Source organism: Cebus imitator, unplaced genomic scaffold (genome assembly GCF_001604975.1).
Source record: "Cebus imitator isolate Cc_AM_T3 unplaced genomic scaffold, Cebus_imitator-1.0 Scaffold20, whole genome shotgun sequence".
Taxonomy (NCBI): Eukaryota; Metazoa; Chordata; class Mammalia; order Primates; family Cebidae; genus Cebus; species Cebus imitator.
In genome coordinates, this window is record NW_016107335.1 from 2,439,870 (window position 1) to 2,459,616 (window position 19,747).

The 19,747-nt window shown below is 36.1% G+C and overlaps 1 protein-coding gene across 3 annotated transcripts in view; it reads left to right on the forward strand.

The window, feature by feature from the left end:
* Positions 1 to 19,747, forward strand: part of LMBR1 (limb development membrane protein 1) — a 202,636-nt gene that overhangs the window by 151,785 nt on the left and 31,104 nt on the right. For 2 of the 3 annotated variants that reach the window (XM_017519510.2, XM_037735352.1), the window contains 6 exons: positions 1,425 to 1,505; positions 6,657 to 6,733; positions 7,371 to 7,448; positions 9,532 to 9,605; positions 9,839 to 9,929; positions 11,201 to 11,267. In XM_017519510.2, coding sequence (XP_017374999.1) covers positions 1,425 to 1,505; positions 6,657 to 6,733; positions 7,371 to 7,448; positions 9,532 to 9,605; positions 9,839 to 9,929; positions 11,201 to 11,267 — 468 coding nt within the window. Of the gene's footprint in view, positions 1 to 1,424; positions 1,506 to 6,656; positions 6,734 to 7,370; positions 7,449 to 9,531; positions 9,606 to 9,838; positions 9,930 to 11,200; positions 11,268 to 11,808; positions 12,756 to 19,747 lie in introns of those variants that run through there. The other variant, XM_017519518.2, reaches the window with a different exon arrangement.

The following is a 19,747-nucleotide window of genomic DNA, read 5'->3' on the forward strand; positions in this document are numbered from 1 at the left end:
TAACAGTCTAGGATGGGAAAAAAAAGAAAACAACCCCTAGCAAACAGAATCCCCCAGTCTCAGCAGTCAAATACAAATGCTTATTGGAAAAAAAAAAAAAAAAAAAAAAAAAAGACACTCTTAAAAACTGAGAGAACTTAAAGTTCAGTTGTAGTGGGGATTTTAATTTCTCTGTTTTGCAATTTAACAGATAAGATAGAAAGAATGCAAAGATCTGCCATTAGAGAAACAAGCAGGAAATATGAATAGGGAAATTTTAGGTGATAAACATACAGAAATATGTTCAACCACATTTAGGGAAATGCATATTAAAGTAACAATAAGAAAACATTTTTCAACCATTATATTGCTAGCATTCAAGAGTTATATCATCCAGTGCTCAAGAAGATATTGGAAAATAGATACTTTCAAAGCTATTAATAGAAATGTAAATTATTACAATAGTCTATACAGTGTTTTGGGGAAGTAACCTGTAAATGTTCATGCCCTTTGACTCAGCAATCTAAGTTTTGGGAATCTGTCTTACAGAAATAATTATAACCAAAATGTGTTGGATATGCATACAAGAATGTTTATTTCAACACTGTTTATAGTGGCAACAAAGTTGAAAACTTGAATATTTGTAAAGGGAATAATTCTGCATAAAGTTGTAGAACATCTGTATTATGGAATGCTATTCAGCTATCAACTTGGACATGCAATTGACTAGGAAAGCAAATAGCAAAGTAATATGTCTGATTGACCCCATTCATATAAAATATGTAATAAAAACCATGTATATGATAGATATGTATGTATGAATGTGCTTCTGAATGTGAAGGAAGGTATGGGAGCATCAGCCAAGCTGTTCATAATTGTTATTTTAAGAAGGTGAGATGGAGAAAAGGAGATCTTGATTTTTTTCACTTTTTATAGTAAGCCCAATATGTTTTTGTAATTAAGAAAAGATTATTAATAGATCAAATTAGAACTTTACCACGTTAAGAAATTTTCTTGGAAACGTGGTGTTTACTTTTAATATTTTTATTTCAATAGCTTTTGGGGTGCCAGTGGTTTTGGGTGACATAGATGTGTAGTGGTTTATAGTGGTGTAGTCTGAGATTTTAATGCACCCGTCACTGGAGTAGCATACATTGTACCCAATATGTAGTTTTTTTATCCCGTGCCCCCACCCAACCCTCGCCCTTCTGAGTCTCCACAGTCCATTGTATCACTCTGTAGAAACGTGTAGTGTTTAATCAGCAAGAACTTGGAAGTTTTAATTGGTAAATATATGGATGTGCTTTCCTCTGAATCACAGCAGCATTTGTTTTTATTTTCAATTAGCAGGATTTGACGTGTTATTTTATATTTTAATTAAAGGGCTACCTGTTCTATAGTGTTAGGGGTTCTGTTATACTTCTAAATATTTTTGCTTTGAATAGGGCTGTCTTCCTCGGTGGAATACAACGTAATGGAGCTGGAACAAGAACTTGAAAATGTGAAGACTCTTAAGACAAAATTAGGTATTGTACTTTTTTTTTTGTTGACTTATATATTGGTCTTGGTTTCTTATTAAAGACTTTACTGTAGTCGGAAACATTAGAAAATTTATGAAATCTTTGTGTTAAAACTTTCAACCTGTCCCGAATCATTAATAAAGACTATCTTTTAGTTTGGGGAGAGGATAAGTTTATATTTACTGACTTTTTTGTTTTATGTATATACAAAATGACTTTTCAAAGGTTGATGTTCAAAGATGTTACTCCATTACCTTCTCACTTACATTATTTCTGATAAGTCATCTGTCATACTTATCTTTTAATGTGTCTTTTTTCTCTATCTGCTTTTAAGATGTCTTTATTATTGATTTTGAACAATTTGATTGTGATATGCCTTAAAGTAGTTTTCTTCATGTTTATTAGAGCTAGGAGTTTATAGTTTTCAACTAATTTGGAAATATTTTGACCATTACTTCTCCAAATATTTTTTCTTTCCCTTTCATGCTTCCCTTTTCAGGGACTCCAATTACAAGTATTTTAGGCTATAGCTCAAGGATGTTGCTATATTTTTTAGGTTTTGTTTGTTTGTTTTTGCTGTGTTTCATTTTGGTTAGTTTCTATAGCTGTGTCTTCACTTTCACCAATCTTTTCTTCTGCATGTCAAATCTGCCTTTAATCTCATCTAGTGGTTTTTGCCTTTTAGTTTTTCTACAACTGCAGTTTTCATCTCTAGAGGGTCCTTTTGGGCCTGTTTTGTATCTTCTATTATGTCTCTAATTAACACATTCAATCTGTGTCCTCCATCTTTGTGAAAATATAGAGCATAGTTATGACAGCACTTCTAATGTTTTTGTCTGCTACTTCTAATGTTTGTATTAATTCTTGATATGTTTTGATGGATTGATTTTTCTCTTCATAATCAGTAGTATTTTTGTGCTTCTTTGCATGCCTGGGAACTTTTTATTAGAAAATAGACATTTTGAATTTTACCTTGTCAGATGAGATTTTACCTTGTTGGATGCCTCACTTATAGTATTTTTTTTTTTCATTTTTTTATTTTTTGAGACAGAGCCTCACTCTGTTGTCCATGCTGGAGTGCAATGGTGCAGTCTCAATTCACTGCAATCTCCGCCTCCCCAGCTCAAGCAATCCTCCCACCTCAGCCTCCTGAGTAGCTGGGACCACAGGTGCATGCCAGCACAGCTGGCTAATATTTTGTATCTTTTGGTAGAGATGGAGTTTTGCCATGTTGGCCAGGCTGGTCTCAAATTCCTGGACTCAAGTGTTCTGCCCACCTCAGCATCCCAAAGTACTGGGATAATAGGGGTTAGCCATTATCTATAATAGGGGCGACTTACAGTATTTCTGCAAGTGAGGAACTTTGTTCTGGAATGCAGTTAAGTTACTTGGAAACAGTTTGATATTATTGAGTCTTGTTCTGAAGACTTTTTAGACTGGACTAGGGCGTCACTGCACCTAGGGCTAAGTCTTCCCTACTGCTAAGGCAAGACCCTCCTATGAACTCTATCCAGTGTCCTGTGATTGATGAGGTTCTGTACTGTCTTGTGGGAGAAGGAACTATTTTCGCCTTTTGTGACTGTGCTGCTTCCTCTCATATTTTTGGGTGGTTCTTTCTTCAGCCATGGGTTGTTTCTTCACATGCCTGAACCGACATACTTGAGAATTTTTTACTGAATTCTTTACTGAATACTCAAGGGTGACTCTTTGCAGATCCTTGGAGTTCTTTTTCTGTGCTTCAGTCTCCTGTCTGGCACTTTGCTGTGCAGACTCCAGCTGACTTAGTCTCCCCAGATTCCCATTTCATGCTCTCAACTCAAGGGATGAGCTGGGCCCAGCTTGTGTTGCTCCCTCCTACATCATGGCCTGGAAACTCTCAAGACTAAGCTGGGTCAGAAAGGGTTGTGTGGTTTGTTTTCTGTGTCTCAGGCATCATTGTTCTTCCACGAGCAGACGTCCAGTGTCTTGAAAGCTGTTGTTTCATATCTGTGTGCTTTTTGGTTTCTTAATTGTTTCAGGCTGGATGACAAACCTGGTCCCTTGTTGTTTTTGCAGCTTCAGAAGTGGGAGTCCAGTGTTATGTTCTTGAAAATCAGATACGGTGTTCATTTATTTTCATTTCTGTTAATAATATTATGTTACCTGAAGTTACTTCAGTTGTCCTGCAATTGGTGGATATTAGATCTGTTTCTAGTTTTTTGCTTTTATGAATAATGTTGCTATAATCATTCTGGTATGTATCTCTTGGTATATATATTTTTTCAGGGTACATACTAGATATGGAACTGCAAGATCATTGTATATGTGCCTGTGCAACTTTTGCAGATAAAGCCAAATGGTTTTCTCACATAGTTTTATTAATTTGCATTCCTGCTAGGCATGAGTAGGGTTCCTTGTTGCTGCATATCCTTGCCTATACTTGACAATGTTGGACTTTAAAATTTTTACCAACTTAGTTGATGTGAAATGGTGTTTCATTGGTATTTGAATTCATATGTCCCTGATTGTATTTATATTTTTACATTTCTAATGTTCATTTAGCTTCTGTTTGAAAAACACAGGTTTGCTGGCAATAGATTCTCTGAGTGTTTGTTTATTGGAAAACATACTAAAACTTTTTGTTTGGTGTTTTTCAGCATTGTAAAGATGTCATTCTGCCGTCTTCTGGTTTCTGGCTAAAAGTCATGTTGTTTCTTTTTCGGAAGGCTTTAAAGATTTTCCTTTTGTCTTTGTTTAGCAATTTTACTCTGATGTGCTTAGATTTGGTTTTCTTTGGATATTCTTCCTTCTTGAAATCTATGTGTTACTTCATGATTCTGTGGCTTGATGTCTTCTATCTACTTGAGAAAATTCTTGGCCATTATCTTATCAAATATTGCTTCTGCCCAGTCTCTCTTATTTCCTCAGGCCGCAGTTACACATATGCTAGACTTTTTCATTCTTATATTATTTTCTGTATTTATCTCCTTTTTTATCTTCATGCTTCAATCTGTGATATTTTTTACTGGTCTGTCTTCCATTTTGGTTTCTTTCAGCTATGTCATAACTATTGTCATAACTATTGAATTCTTCATTTTAGTTACATAATTTTTTCAGTTCTAGATTTTCCGTTTATTTTTTATAGATTCAAATTTACTTGTAAAATTTTCCATTTGTCATTTATTGTACTGAATATAATCATTTACTTTAAAGCCTCTGTCTGATAAATCCAACATATCCAACATGTGGATCAACTGGAGGTCTGTTTCTGTTTTTTTTTTTTGAGAGAGAGTTTCGCTCTTGTTGTCCAGGCTGTCAATAGCATGATCTTTGCTCACCGCAGTCTCCACTTCCTGGGTTCAAGTGATTCTCCTGCCTCAGTCTCCCAAATAGTGGGATTTCAGGCACCCACCATCATGCCTGGCTAATGTTTCATATTTTTAGTAGAGATGGGGTTTCACCGTATTGGGCAGGCTGGTCTTGAACTTCTGGCCTCAAGTGATCTGCCTGCCTTGGCCTCCCAAAGTGCTGGGATTACAAGCATGAGCCACTACTCCTGGCCTCTTTTTCCTATATCTGGTAATGTTTAATTTAATGCCAGATATTTCTTATAACTGTAGAAACTTTGATGTTTTCTTCTTTTTGGGAGAATTTACTTTTGCTTCTGGAAGACAATTAGAATAGGGATATATCAATCTAATCCGTTAGATCTTGAGATCATTCAAAGCCAGGTTTTGGTCTTTATAAGGACTGGTCTATTTCCACTTTGGCCTTCCTTCATACTAGGGTATAGCTTTTCATTGGTCCTAATTGAAAGCCTGGTTGTCTAGTTATTGACTGTGGCCCCATTTTCTTAATGAATTTTAGTTTTTACCTCTTAAGAAACATGAGCCTGATGAGCTTTGCTTGGCTTCTCAGCCTCATAGTTGCATCTTTCTGTTGTTCTCCTCAGCCTCTTAGCCACTGATGTCTTGAAGGGAAAGTGGCACTGTATGCCAGGCTCACTTCCTTGCCCTTTTCTTTTCTTATGCTCATAGCCTCTCAAATTTTGACTGCATTGGTAGCCCGAAATGCCAGTGTCTGTCTTTTTGGTTCTGTTGAGTTTGCTGAAAGGTTTGCTTTAGAATCATTGCCTTTCACCCATTGATTTCTCAACCTCTCGGGTCCCTGCCATTTATATATTGGGAAATGCATGGCAGTGGAAGGTGTGGTACAAATTGGAGATCTTAGCTCAGTTCACTGCACAGAATATTGGCCCCTCAATTTTCATTTTCTTGGTAGCTCTCTGATGTGTTCATACAGATTTTTAAAAAAATTAAGTTGGATTTATCTTTTCTACTTGTTCTTAGCATGAGGATTGGTGTTGATATAAGAGAGTCCATTGTAGATAAAAGTACTTTGCTTTCAGCCTTTAGAAAACCAGAAGTGTTTATCTTTGGGATATTCAGAACAGAAGGGATTTTTACTCATGTAACTTTATTCATTTGGATATATATCAATATCAATATGTAGATCTATATTAAATGCAAATACCGCAGGTTCTCAGTATTCAAGGGAGACTGGTTTCAGAAGCCCCATGGATACCAAAATCCATATATGATAGAAAAGTATTAAAGAACCTGTGGCTATAGAAGGCCTACTGTATTTCTATATTTTCAAAGGAAGCTGTATATTAACAGTATATTTCCTTAATGATTGAGATGTCTTCACAGAGCTAATTCAAGCATCACAGGATTGAGGTATTTTGAACTGGTTTTAAAACTCTGATTTTTAGCTTATTCTTGAAATCCCAGCACTTTGGGAAGCTGAGGCAGGAGAATCGTTTGAGCTCAGGAGTTGAAGACCAGCCTGGGCAACATAGCAAGACCCTGTCTCTACAAAAAATTAAATAAATAAATTAGCCAGGCATGGTGGCACCTACCTGTATTCCCAGCTACTCGAGTGTTTGAAGTGGGAGGATCACTTGAGCCCAGGAGGTTGCAGTGAGCTGTGGCTGGACCACTTGTGCTCTAGCCTGGGTGACAGAGTGAGGCCCTATGTCTAGTTTTTATAGTTTGTGGGGGAAAATTAAAAGTAATTTATGTTTTTTAAAAAAGAAATTATGTAAAAAAACAGATTATAACATTATGGAATGAAAATGTTAATCTGGAGAAAACTGTTTTGTTTTCCTTTTAATAGAGAGGCGAAAAAAGGCTTCAGCGTGGGAACGAAATTTGGTGTATCCCGCTGTTATGGTTCTCCTTCTTATTGAGACAGTAAGAATTTATTTGCCTAGTTAAATAAAAGCAAATTATATTTTATTTACTTCAGCATTTGAGTATGGCAGCTCCCTCAGCTAAATGGTTTCTAGTAAACTGGTTTTCTATCAACAGGATTCAAATCCATCTATGCCTTTATTTATGAAAACCCAACAAAACAAAAATGGAAATTAATAGCAATTTTTTTTAGAAATTCTGAAGATTATCTGTTTCTTCATGAAAGCAGGAAATTCAGCCTTTTTTATCATTGAAAATTAAAACGACAAGGTGTTGCTGATACCCTGCTTTAAATTCTATGATAAAATATGAAAATTACATTATGAAATTAGTTCCAATAATATTTTACCACTTTTTTAAGTCTATGGAGTTGTGTGTTTCCAATTGGTGAGATTACTTAGTAAAAGGATCTATACTACTAGCTTTTATCACAAGCTTTGAAATTGCAATAACTTACAGAATTTTTTATAATTTCTTCAGTTCTTGTTTGTAGTCTGATCACTTTAGTTTTATATATAGTGTTTTGGTCTTGGCTGCTTTCCCTCTATTTTGAAACACAGTTTTTGGTTACTTAGATTTTAATGTTTTGTATTGGTAAAAAATCTTGAGAGCTGACAGCTTGCTGTTTGTCTTGTAGTCCATCTCGGTCCTCTTGGTGGCTTGTAATATTCTTTGCCTATTGGTTGATGAAACAGCAATGCCAAAAGGAACAAGGGTAATGTAAAATCCTTTAAAATGTCTTTCTTTTGCAAAAGTGTTCTGTGCCTATACCCTGAGTATTTCAAGTAAGCAAATGAAAACATTCAACTTTGTGCATGTATATACTTCAAGTTGTATGAATTTTTTTACGCAAAGAGCCTTCATAAATAAACCGTGATTTTTGTTTCTGATTTTTTACTTTGGATTGACAGGGCCTTTTTTTCAAGTGTTGGAGTTTCCTTTTAGATTTCTTATCAGAGCTTATCTTGATTTTACTGAAATTCATTTAACTATATGAAATTCCTTTAGCCATATTCTTGATTCAGATGCCCCACCCCAGCCTTTCCAGGACCCTGTGCCGGCTGTTACTGCCATTGCTACGTTCAGTTACAGCCTCTCCTCCACGAGTGTAAGCCCCATCATGCCTCAGGTGCCTCATCGTACAGACAGACAGGAAACTATCCTTTCCATGTACAGTCTGATCTTTTTCTTCAGTTCTATACCCAACCCCACTGATAGCACAAGAAGTCACTTACTGTACTGACTTCCTCTTCACTTTTAACCCATTCTAACATACCAAAACAAACTTCAAGCCCCTACTGTTTTGTACCCATCCCCCTTAGTGCTTAGTAGAGAATGACTTGTACGTTATAGGAGCTCGCTGTGTAATTGTGTAAAAAATTAGATCATCTTAATCCTTCCTACATGCCTTCTCTTGAGACAGCGTAATTCCAAAATATTTTCTATGTTGATCAATAAGCTTTGTAGGGGAGAAGTAATATTGTTTCCTAACCTATTGCAAGGTTCATGGATGAGATGCCTATAACAAAAGACATATTAACAAGAGAAAGCTGACAAATTTATTTAAGATAAGTTTTACATATCGCAGGGGTCTTCAGAAATGAAGAAGACCAAAGAAACAGAAAGACCTGTGTATTTTTATGTTCAAGCTTGATGAAGAGTGGACAGTAGTGCGGAAGTATGATTGGAAGATGGGGGTGTGATCTAATGATTATAAACTGGGGGGAATTTAGCAAGGCCTGTTCATATTCTTCTCAGTGTCCTTGTGTCTCCAGAGATAAACTTGTGTCTCTCCTCTGGGTCGGGGTGAGGGCACCTCCAATGGGGGTCTCACGGCCTGCTTCACAGGAGAAGAGGGGCAGATCAGTGTGTGACCTTCTTAGGTTTTCTCAAATACTAAGGCTCCATATTTTGGATTAGTGTGTCCTGAACCCCATCACTTTCTACCAGCATTATTTATTTCTTCTTCAAAAGATTGTCAAAAAGTTATTTATTATTGGGCTGACTGTACGTTGTTAATTATCCCTGGTGCTTCTGTTAGATGTAATTTTTACTGACTAGTAGAAGGTTCAGATAGTTTCCTTTATTAGTAATCTTTGAAAATACTGTTCTTCAGCAGGGAATGACTTTTTCAGAGCTCATTATAAAAATATTAACTTTTTTGTGTTTTTTCTAAAGTTCTAGATATGGTTTTTGAGATAGATATAGTTATTTAGGAAAAAATTTATAGCATTACGTTTTTAAAATCTGTGTTAACAGTTATATCTTTTGTAACTCTGAATTCCCAAGGAAGATTTGGGAAAAAGAAACTATCAGGTATGGAAACAGGATATGCACATTTACTCTCTTTTCTACTGTTAGCTTAATTTTGACATACTTTGTATAATCTTTGTATGTTGCCTCAGGATTCAGATAGCTATATTTCCTATTCTTATTTTTCTATTGTATTTTTAAAGCTCTTTCCCAAAAATATTCAGGATTTATTTTTCCTCAAATAGCCAGTTGCCCCATTTTAAAATAGTAATAAGCATGATCATATATCATCTTGACAAGTAACTTAAATTACATTTGGGGTAAGTAATTTTTCTTGAGCTTGTTAAAATTGTTAACACGGTGCCTGAATTTGTTGATAAAATCAGTCTAATGTCATGTTTTATTGGCCTCTGAAAGTCTAGATGTTGTTTCAAAGTATTAAACATTCCTAATTTCAACTCTTTTATATTTATGAAACAGCTATTTTAGGGAAACCGATATAATGGTGTCATCAAATTCTGAAAAGTGTCTTTCTCTCACTCCAGGGGCCTGGAATAGGAAATGCGTCTCTTTCTACGTTTGGTTTTGTGGGAGCTGCACTTGAAATCATTTTAATTTTGTATCCTTTCTTTAACTGAATGTTCAGCCTATCCACAAATTTTATATCTAGTTTTCTGGGGCAGTGGTTATTTACTAAGACACTTGTCTAGAAGAAAAAACAGATTAGTCTTCCTCAAATACTTAAGATGGCTTGTTTTGTTTTTCTTATGGGTCTTAAGACTTTTTGCAGACTGCTGAGAACTTAAGAAATTTGCATTCTGTTGGAGAGTTTTTTTTCCTTGATTCTCACAGCTATCTTATGGTTTCCTCTGTTGTCGGTTTCTATAGCCTTCGATTTTTTGGAAACTTTACTCCCAAGAAAGATGACACAACTATGACAAAGGTAAGATAGAATCTTAGGTGACTGTGGCCTCTCTCTTGCCTTCCCAGACTGCTCTATTTAATAGTCATCCTGAATGGTTCATTTGCAGTGATAGGTATTTGTTTGTAACATGCGTAAACAAAAACTGGAAGATTTTCAAAATGCTGAGTGAGTGGGAAAGGGATGTACCCTGTTTAGTTTGGATGGCGTCCATTCACTGTCAGTGCGTAGAACCGCAGAGCTTGTTAACTAGCTATAGAGGGCTCCTGAAAGGACTCTTTTTCCTCTAAAGAAAACGTACTGCTAATAAGTAACTTTGATTGTCCTAACTGTACTTCAGGGAGCTTGTTTGAAATCTGAAGAACTTAGTTGCTACAAGTAGTAGAGACAAAGTATTTCAAATTTGAATAATTAAAGTAAGACGGAAGACTTCTATTCAGAAACATTTTGTAGTCTGAGGCTAATTTGACTTTTTCCACAACATGTCATTGGCTTCAGAATAAAAAGGCCGTATATAGTGACTGAATCTAAAATATTCCCATAGGCTGACAAAGAAGAATAACTAATAAGAGCTGCAAGCTTGTTTTGTTTTTACTTTATACTTTTAGCCTATTAAAGGGGAGAAGTTATTTTATACACACACACATGCACGCACGCATGCGCGTGTGCGCACGCACACACACACACACACACACACACAGCTAGTTCTTTAAACTTAATAAGTAGTTGAGATATTTAGTATCTAGTTTAAGTGATCATAAATATTAATCAGTATTTTCAACTCCTCTTATTTACTATGGAAGAATAAACATAGGATACATTATTACAAGAGTTTAGAGGTTTTGGATTTCAGGTGCTTTTAAAATCTTATAATAAGCGTATTAGAAATAGATGTGATAGAAGAGATCTTAAGCAATAATCTGGCTTTAAAAATGTAGTCAGAAATATCCAATATGTTAATTATTGTTTACTTGACAGGCAGAGCCTTTTGAAACTAGCAACTGCAATCAGTAATGTAAAATGCATTATCTAGGTGTCAAGTAATTTAAGTATTCTATAACTATATTTGTGCTAGGTATTGTAAACATCTTCTAGAACCTACAGATATAACTTGAAATATCTATTTTAAAAGTTTGTTATTCTTTGAAAATTCTATACTAAATAGTATCCTTAAGAAATCGGCAAAGTACACTAGGTAACTAGAATGGACAATAATTTCTCAGAATGTTAATGGGTTTTATTGTCATCCTGCTGTTTAACTGCCCAATGTTCTTTCTCATTTCTCATAACAGATCATTGGAAATTGTGTGTCTATCTTGGTCTTGAGCTCCGCTCTGCCTGTGATGTCAAGAACACTGGGTAAGTTGGAATGAGAAATTTTTACTTAAAAATCCATGTTTTATAAAACACTCTTTACTAAACTTATTTAACTTTTACTTTACAAACTTTTTCAAAAAGATTACCTTTGAAATACAGTGTTTCTTTCTACATCATTTTACACCTTTACTTCTGTACTTTATGTATAGGGCCATACCAAGACAAATACTTTTGTCAAATAAAGACCATTTATTTTATAAACACTTACAAGCCTTCTTTCTCCAAACAATGGGCTGGTTTTTTGTTTTGTTTTGTTTTTACTGACACATTCATAAGTTAGGCGTTTGAGTCCTCTAGTGAGGAAAGTATGTTAAACTAATTTTTCTATAGAAGAGTTTTTGAGCATTTATAATTTAGTGTGGTTTTAAAAATTGAAAATTTGTAAATGATTTTAAGCTGCTTTGTGTCCACGAAATAGAGGTGAAAGCAGTGTAACCTCTGAGAAAATACTTTGATTCAAAGGACACCCTTGAGAGTTTCTACTTGCCTGTCATTCATTCCTGTCATTTTCTTAATGTTTCAGTTTACAGAGAAGTTGATCATCTTTTAAAAGTAAAACAGATTTTCACTTTGTCATTGAAATAGTCGAATAAGTCTTCACTTGGTCGTCTTTTATAAAATGCTATCATAGACTGTATTCTCAGTTCTTCACTAAATATTATTTCAGGCAAAAATTTCTGTTAAGCATTTCTATCTGATTCTCTAGACTTAGGTTTTGACTTAAGAGTTTGACTTAAGAGTGCCCAGAAATGATTGGAAAATTTTGATCATTAAATTTTAGCTACTTGCTCATAACAAAAATTACTAGTAACTTTGAGTTGCTTTTGAGTTAGCTCTCATATTGCCTCCATTATTTATTGAAGACTTACAGATATCAGGAATGCAGGCTGTGCAAAGAAAGTAAACTTTGTAGTTATCTTCATAATTCTTACAAAGGATTTCATGTTTTAATAGCAAATAAAATATACATGTAAGAGGGACCGCTGTTCCATAAACTAATAGAAAACTGGTGTGTGTGATAGTCTTAATTCTGTTGTGTTTGCTTTAAAGGACTTGTTATTGTTTTGACATCTGCTTACGGTGTGTGAATCTTGAAAATGCCAAAAGTATCCTCTTTAGTAACCTGATTTGATATTAAATGTTATCATTTATATTATGACCGTCTATTAAATAATTTCTGTTATATTTCAACCACCCTATCATTTTAACACTTATGAAACTCATTTACTGTACTGTTATTTAAGATTAATTGCTAATCATTAATATATACTGATTTTATGGAAGAAAATTACATGCTGAGTATAGTTTTAATACAAAGAAAACAAACTAATGATAAAGTTTATTTTTTGAAGGCCAACAAATTAAATTCCAGAGGAGTTTGCCATAGAGATAAATAAAAAGAAAAAAAAAAAGAAAGATGGAACAATTAAAATGCAGCTAACAAATGCCTGGACCCAGCTGTCCAAACAGGATTAATGGAGTGCATTAGGGTACAGTGAGTCATGTGGTGCTTTGCAAAATATCAACACGCACTGCATTACATGTTATGCCCAGTGGCATTGAATAGATGAAAAGAAATAAATACGTTAAACAGATTCATAGAGGCTTTTCACAGTATTAAAAAAGCAAATTTCTAGACTAAAAGAAAAAGCTTTATTTTAGCATTATGGGAAATGCAAACTAGAGAGTTACTTTGTAATTCCTCTATTAACCCTTTAGAATTGAGTCTTTGATTTTAAGAAGATAAAATCTAGAGAATTGTCATGAATATTATCCTAGTGTATAACAGGATTTTGATTTGCCAGCTGAAAAGCTTATAAGACTAGAATAGAGGATGTATTTAAACAGCCAAATTCCAAGCTGTGACATTTTTCACTCTTTCTTGTCGCCTCTCTCAAGGAAACCCTGACCCTAGTGTGGTCTCCTTTGCTCCTGTGAAACCAACCAGCAGTGCCCCGTCACTTACAATGAAATGAGAAATGCAGTAACAAGAAAAATCATAGTTTACCTCTATATACATAATTTTTCTATTATTTCAACAATTATTTTAGTGAGGGGTATAAATTTGGTTGTAAATTGAAATACATAGAACCTAGTATAAAAGAAATAATTCGACAGTGTTTTTGCTTCAAAAATGAAAGGTTCAATGGACATGTTTCCTTTTTAAAAACTTGCCTACCGTTACTGTTGTGGCAACACAGGCTTTAGGTTTAAGCACATGGTGTGATATGGCACGTTTATTAAATAATTCCTTTTAAATAGCTTCTTATATTTGAATGAAAAAATTTGTACTAACTAAAAAATCACCCCTAAGTAAATTTTACAAGCATATTACTTGCCACAAAGAATTAAGTTGTGAGAAAAATTTTGACCATGTATTCTTGGTTAAATAGAATTAGTATAATTGATAGTTTTATTTTTCATAGGAAGCACAAAGAATCTGTACTTAAAATTTTTAATTAGAACCCTGAAAAAGTAATGCCATGTAAATTAATATATTTTTCAAATCATTGTTTTGCTGCCTGTTTATACTTAAGTTTTCAGAATCTAAAATTTGGGGCTATTTGAAGTCCATAGTTTTAGTAAACAATTTGCTGTGTAGATTAATAGACTTTCAAGGTGATTAAAGGAGATGTTTGCAAACAAGGTGAAAATAGAACAGGATCAACTGATTATCTATAGATATCCAAACTTCTATGTAATAAAATATTTTAAATGTTGCAGTGAATTTTATAAGAATAGATTCTGTGTGATTGCTGATTGTTCTTTGTTATGCTTAGTCATGAAACAATCGAGAGGTTTTTGTGTTATTCTTTATTTGAATTCTCCTTTAAAGAGGAAAATTTTTCTCAGATGCAAATGATAGTCTTTGAAATGCTTTTAATAGTTTATATTTTAAAATTACTTTTATAGTTATTTTTCATCTTGGAAGCTCTTTCTATAATTTGTAAGTTATGCAGAGTCCAAATACAATTCATTTTTAATGTACTCATGGTAGTAAAACAAAAACACTTACTCTTTCAAATCAGCTTGAATTTATTTTCAGTATTTTCACATATTTCTCATCTGGGCCCCATACAGTCTATTATCCTACAGGAGGTAAAGTAGATTGTTCTCTTTTCCTTCTTGATGAAGGGACCTTGTTTTATAACTGGTCTTTTTTGGAGAGGTCTTTATTTGGGGTTTTGGTAATCCCTACTTACCCTGGGCTTTCTCTCTCCAGCTCTTGTTGTGAAACAGAAATAAACGATGCTTTCACAGAGGCCTAGCAATGACGAATGTGAAATGGAAATATAAATCCATATTCCTAACTATGACATTGATATAAAAATAATTTCAAACCTACATTGAAAATGTCTCACCAAAAATATATGTGATTTAATTATATTCAGATATATTATAGAAAATAATGAATAATATGAATAAACTTTTGGTTGATTACTAATGTTTTTACATCTGAGCAATAAGCTTTTATGTACAGCTGAGATTGTTAAGAATAAAGAATTCCTAAAAATATTTTGTATAAAATGTCTAAAACAGTTAAGAGAGCAGTTAATGATACCACCCTAAAATCTCATCTTTCTTATATCTACAAGATGTGTTTCCTGATATTACACTTCTTTCAGGGCACACACACCTGTCTGAGAAAATGTCTGTGGGTCACCCATATCCAAATTTAGTTACCTGTTGATATTCAGATACTTTAAATTTCCTTTGTTATAAAATAATTTTTATGCAAAAATAATTTCCTTTAGGACCATTTAGCTGGGGGGAACCTCAAGAGGTAATTTGAAAAATGTTACAGTTCAAATGTTATAATTAAAACTAGACAACGATAGTAAGGGTCTAATTTGTCCTCAGAATAAAGACCTCTAACCTCTCTGAGTATTCTTTATTTTTTTCCCCCTGAAACAGCCTCCTTCTGTCACCTAGGCTGGAGTGCAGTGGCGCAGTCATAGCTTACTGCAGCCTCAACTTCCTGGGCTCAAGCAATCCTCCCATCTCAGCCTCCTGAATAGCTAGGACTACAGGCACATGCCACCATACCTGGCTAATTTTTGTATTTTTTTTGCAGAGAGGGGGTTTTGCCATGTTGCCCAGGCTTGTCTCAAATTCCTAGGCTCGAGTGATCTACTTGTCATGGCTTCCCAAAGTGCTGGGATTACAGGCAGAAGCCACATGCTCAGCCTCACTGAGTATTCTTCCTTTCCTCCCTCTTTCCCTCCCTCCCTCCCTCCGTCCTCCCTCACACTCCCAGCCTCACTGAGGATCTCTCCCTCCCTCCCTCCCTTTCTCCTTTCCTTTCCTTTCTTCCGACTTTTCCTTTCTTTCTTCCTTTCTTCCTTTCCCTCCTTCCCTCCCTCCCTTCTCTTCTGTCCCTTCTCTTCCCTCCCCCTTCCCTCCCCTCCCCTCCCTCCTTCCCTCCCTTCCTTCCCTCCTTCCCTCTTTTTCTTTCTCTTTTTCTTTTTTTCTGGGAGTTTTGCTTTTGTTTCCCAGGCTGGAGTGCAATGGCATGATCTCAGCTCATTGCAACCTCGGCCTCCCAGATTTCAGCGACTGTCCTGCCTCAGCCTCCAAAGTAGCTGGGATTACAGGTATTGATCGACTTACTACCTATGCAACTTACGACCACTGGACTTTATGACCACAATCGCTAGCCATGACTGCTCCACGTCTGGCAGCACAAACGTTGCCCAGCTGGGCGCACTACCATCTCCGCGTGCACCATTTCAGCTGTTATCCCAGACTCGGTACAGCAATTTGTGTTTTGTGTCTTGGATATTTTTCATCAAACCCCTCCCAAGGTGTCTACCAAGAGGAAATTGTCTTTGTCTACGCCTCAGCCTGCCAAGAGGGAAAGAAAGGCCATCGATCTCGACACGAACATGAAGGTAATTAAGCAGTACGAAGGAGGAAAGAAAGTGAATGTGATTGCACGTGATACGAAGTTAACACACTCGACTGTGTCGACGATTTTGAAAGATAAAGAAAGAATTCGTGAAGCTGTGGAAGGTTCTGCACCCATGCGATCAAAAGTTATAACAAAGCAACGAAGCGGGCCCATCCATGAAATGGAGAAATTGCTATATAACAATAATGAAAGAAAATTATGATAAAATATGACCTAAAGATTTTTATAACATCATTTCACAATACTGTACATATAGCCTACTCAACTTACGACCAAATCGTGTTACGACCAGTCTGTTGGAACCAATCGTGGTCGTAAGTCGAGCACTAGCTGAACAGGCAACTGCCACTACACCTGGCTAATTTTTGTGTTTTTAGTAGAGATGGAGTTATATCATGTTGCCCAGGCTAGTCTTGAACTTCTGATCTCAGGTGATCTGCCCACCTGGCCTCCCGAAGTGCTAGGATTACAGGTGTGAGCCACAGCGCCTAGCCAGGCGAGTATTCTTAATAATAGATATGCACAGTCATCTCTGAGATAGATGAACAGATTAGCTCATTTGTAGGAAATTGTGTTTTTAATTTTTAATCTTATAAGTAAATGCATGAATAAATAGTCCTGATAAAGAAAACTAAACATTAGATATCCAGCCGCCACTTCTGATTTCATTTTCCTCTTCCAAGTTTCCAGAAATGTCTTTGGTTTACAGCTCTTCAAACCATTTCCTGTGCATATGTATGCATGTTTTTGCCTGTGTATACAGTATGTGCACTTTGTAGAAAACTTAAAAATCTCACCTGAGTTTTACTCTGTTTCTAATTTTTATTGGCATTCTCCTTCTTTCTGATGACTCTTAACTTCGTGTGCTGCCCAGAGGGAGTTAAAAGAAGAAAACGTTTTGAAATCATTTCTTCTGTCAGATCTCAGTCACCTGAACATTATTTTCAAACCAGAACGGAGTTATAGAAAGAGATAATTAACTGTTTGCCAGTGACCTCCTAATTGCTAGTTCTATTTTTATTTTAATTTCTCCATAGCATTTACTGTTTGTAATTTCATCCCTCCAATCTTGTCTGTCTTCGTTTCTGGTCACTGATCCTCTCTTTTTCCGTCCTTCTTCTCTGGCCATTCCTGAGCTGTCTCCTTTACTGCTCCTCAACTACCAGACTTCCAAACCATCACCTGTCCTGAGCTAAAACAGAGAAATCTAGCTCTTTGCTACATATGAGTGTCCTCCTGCCACAGCACACTGGTCATTTCTAAAACAGAACCTGTCATTTTTCTCTCTCTGCTGTCTTTCCTTTCAGGCTCTGGGACACTTTCTATCCAAGTGGCCAAACCAGAACCTTGAGAGTTAAGGTAAATGCCCCAGTACCTCATAGCAGTATTCAGTTTCATCTTGGTAATATTTCTCACATCTGCCTCTTTTTTCTGCAACAAGATTTATCTCTCTTGCTCAGGCTGGAGTGCACTGGCACAAGCATTCACAGCTCACTACATCCTCGACCTTCTCGGCTCAAGTAATCCTCCCACCCCAGCCTCCCGAGTAGCTGGGTAAACAGCCGCCCACCACCACACCAGCTAACTTTCTAATTTTTTGTAGAAATGGGGTCTCACTCTGCTACCTGGCTGGTCTTGAACTCCTAGGCTCAAGTGATCCTCCCTCCTAGGCCTCCCAAAGCGTTGGGATTACAGATGTGAGCCACCGCGCCTGGCCTCACATCTACCTCTTTCTTCTCATTTTCCTTTTTAAAAAGTGAAAAGAGGCCAGGCGCGGTGGCTCACGCCTGTAATCCCAACACTTTGGAAGGCCTAGGCAGGCAGATCACCTGAGGTCGGGAGTTCGAGACCAGCCTGACCAACATGGAGAAATCCTCTCTCTACTAAAAATACAAAATTAGCCAGGCATGGTAGCGCTTGCCTGTAATCCCAAGAAAATTGCTTGAACCTGGGAGGCAGAGGTTGCAGTGAGCAACTGTGTGATTGTGTAATTGCACTCCAGCCTGGGCAACTAGAGTGAAACTCCGTCTCAAAAAAAAAAAAAAAGGCTTGTATAGCATAAAAAACAGAGAGCTGAGTATATCATTGTAGTGTTTTATTGTGAGAGTAGTGTCTGTGAAGTAGATTCTAAGCGGATGTCCTTTTCTTTGTGAAGGATAGGGTAAGAAGACATTAAACCAAACCAAAAGAAATAAGGAATTATTTAATCTTCCAAGTGAGAAAGTGTGATTGAGCGATCCCGTGGAGACCCATCTCTGGAGAGCTTTCCTCAGGAAGAGAGCAGCCAGTTACCATCCACACTGGAGGGCTTAGGCATTCACGAATGTCTTTGAAAATTAGCACATAAGGTTCTTTCTTGGACTGAGATTGTAATTCTCTTTCGTTGGATTTTAGTTTGTCTTCAAGTTCACATACTCTAGTTCTGGATGACTAAATTAAATTGCCTCCAGATTAGAACAAAATGAAATTGTTGCATGTAAATACTCATGACTAAAATTGATTTGATATTTGCAGATACAGTTTTCCATCTCTAAGCTTTGGTTCCCATTGTTCCCACAGTCTTTTCCCATTCATCTTTCTCTACCTATCCAAATCTTTTTTATTCTCTGAGGCAGCGTCAAATCCTGCATCACACATGAAGGTATCTCAGAGTCTTGCACTTTCAATCTTGTATTATACTTACCTATCTGTATTGACTTTCTCATGAAACTTGATGTTCCTGAAAGGACAAGACCATATTTTCTGCATCTTTTTATTTTTCACAGCATCTAGTTAATAAGTATTTTGGAAGTCAGTAAGTACCTTGATGTCAGTGGGTGCCACCATGTTGAATATATATCGTGTTTTCAGAATAGATGAATTAAGATACTCCATTTGTCTTGCTTTTACCCTGGTTGTCTTTATTTCCATGTTCTAAGGTTTTTTGACCAAGTATTTTGGTTTTACTATTAAAATTTTCAAAGACCATTACAACAATAGCCAAGAGGTGGAAACAACCAAAGTGTCCATCAGTGGATGAGTGGATGATAAGATTTTGGTACAGAAACAATAATGGAATATTCAGCTATAAGAAGGAATGACATCTAAGTGAAATAAGCCAGTCACAGAAAGGCAAGTACTGTGTGATTCCATTTATAAGAGGTATCTAGAGCAGTTCGTTTCATGAGTTGCCAGGAGCTAGGGTGAAGAGGAATGGGAGTTCTTGTTTAGTGAGTATAGATTTGTAGTTTTTTAGGATGAAAAGAATTCTGGGGATGGATAGTGCTGATGGTTGCACAGCAGTGTGAATATACTTCCTATCACTGAACTGTACACTTAAAAATGGTTAAATTGGTCAATTTCATGTTATTTGTTTGTTTTTTTTTCTTTTCTTTTTTTTTTTTTTTTTTGAGATGGCGTCTCGCTGTGTCACCAGGCTTGGAGTGCAGTGGCACAGTCTCGTCTCACTGCAACCTCCACTTCCCAGGTTCAAGCAATTCCCCTGCCTCAGCTTCCAGAGTAGCTGGGTTTACAGGTGTGAGCCACTGTGCCTGGCATCATATTAGTGTAT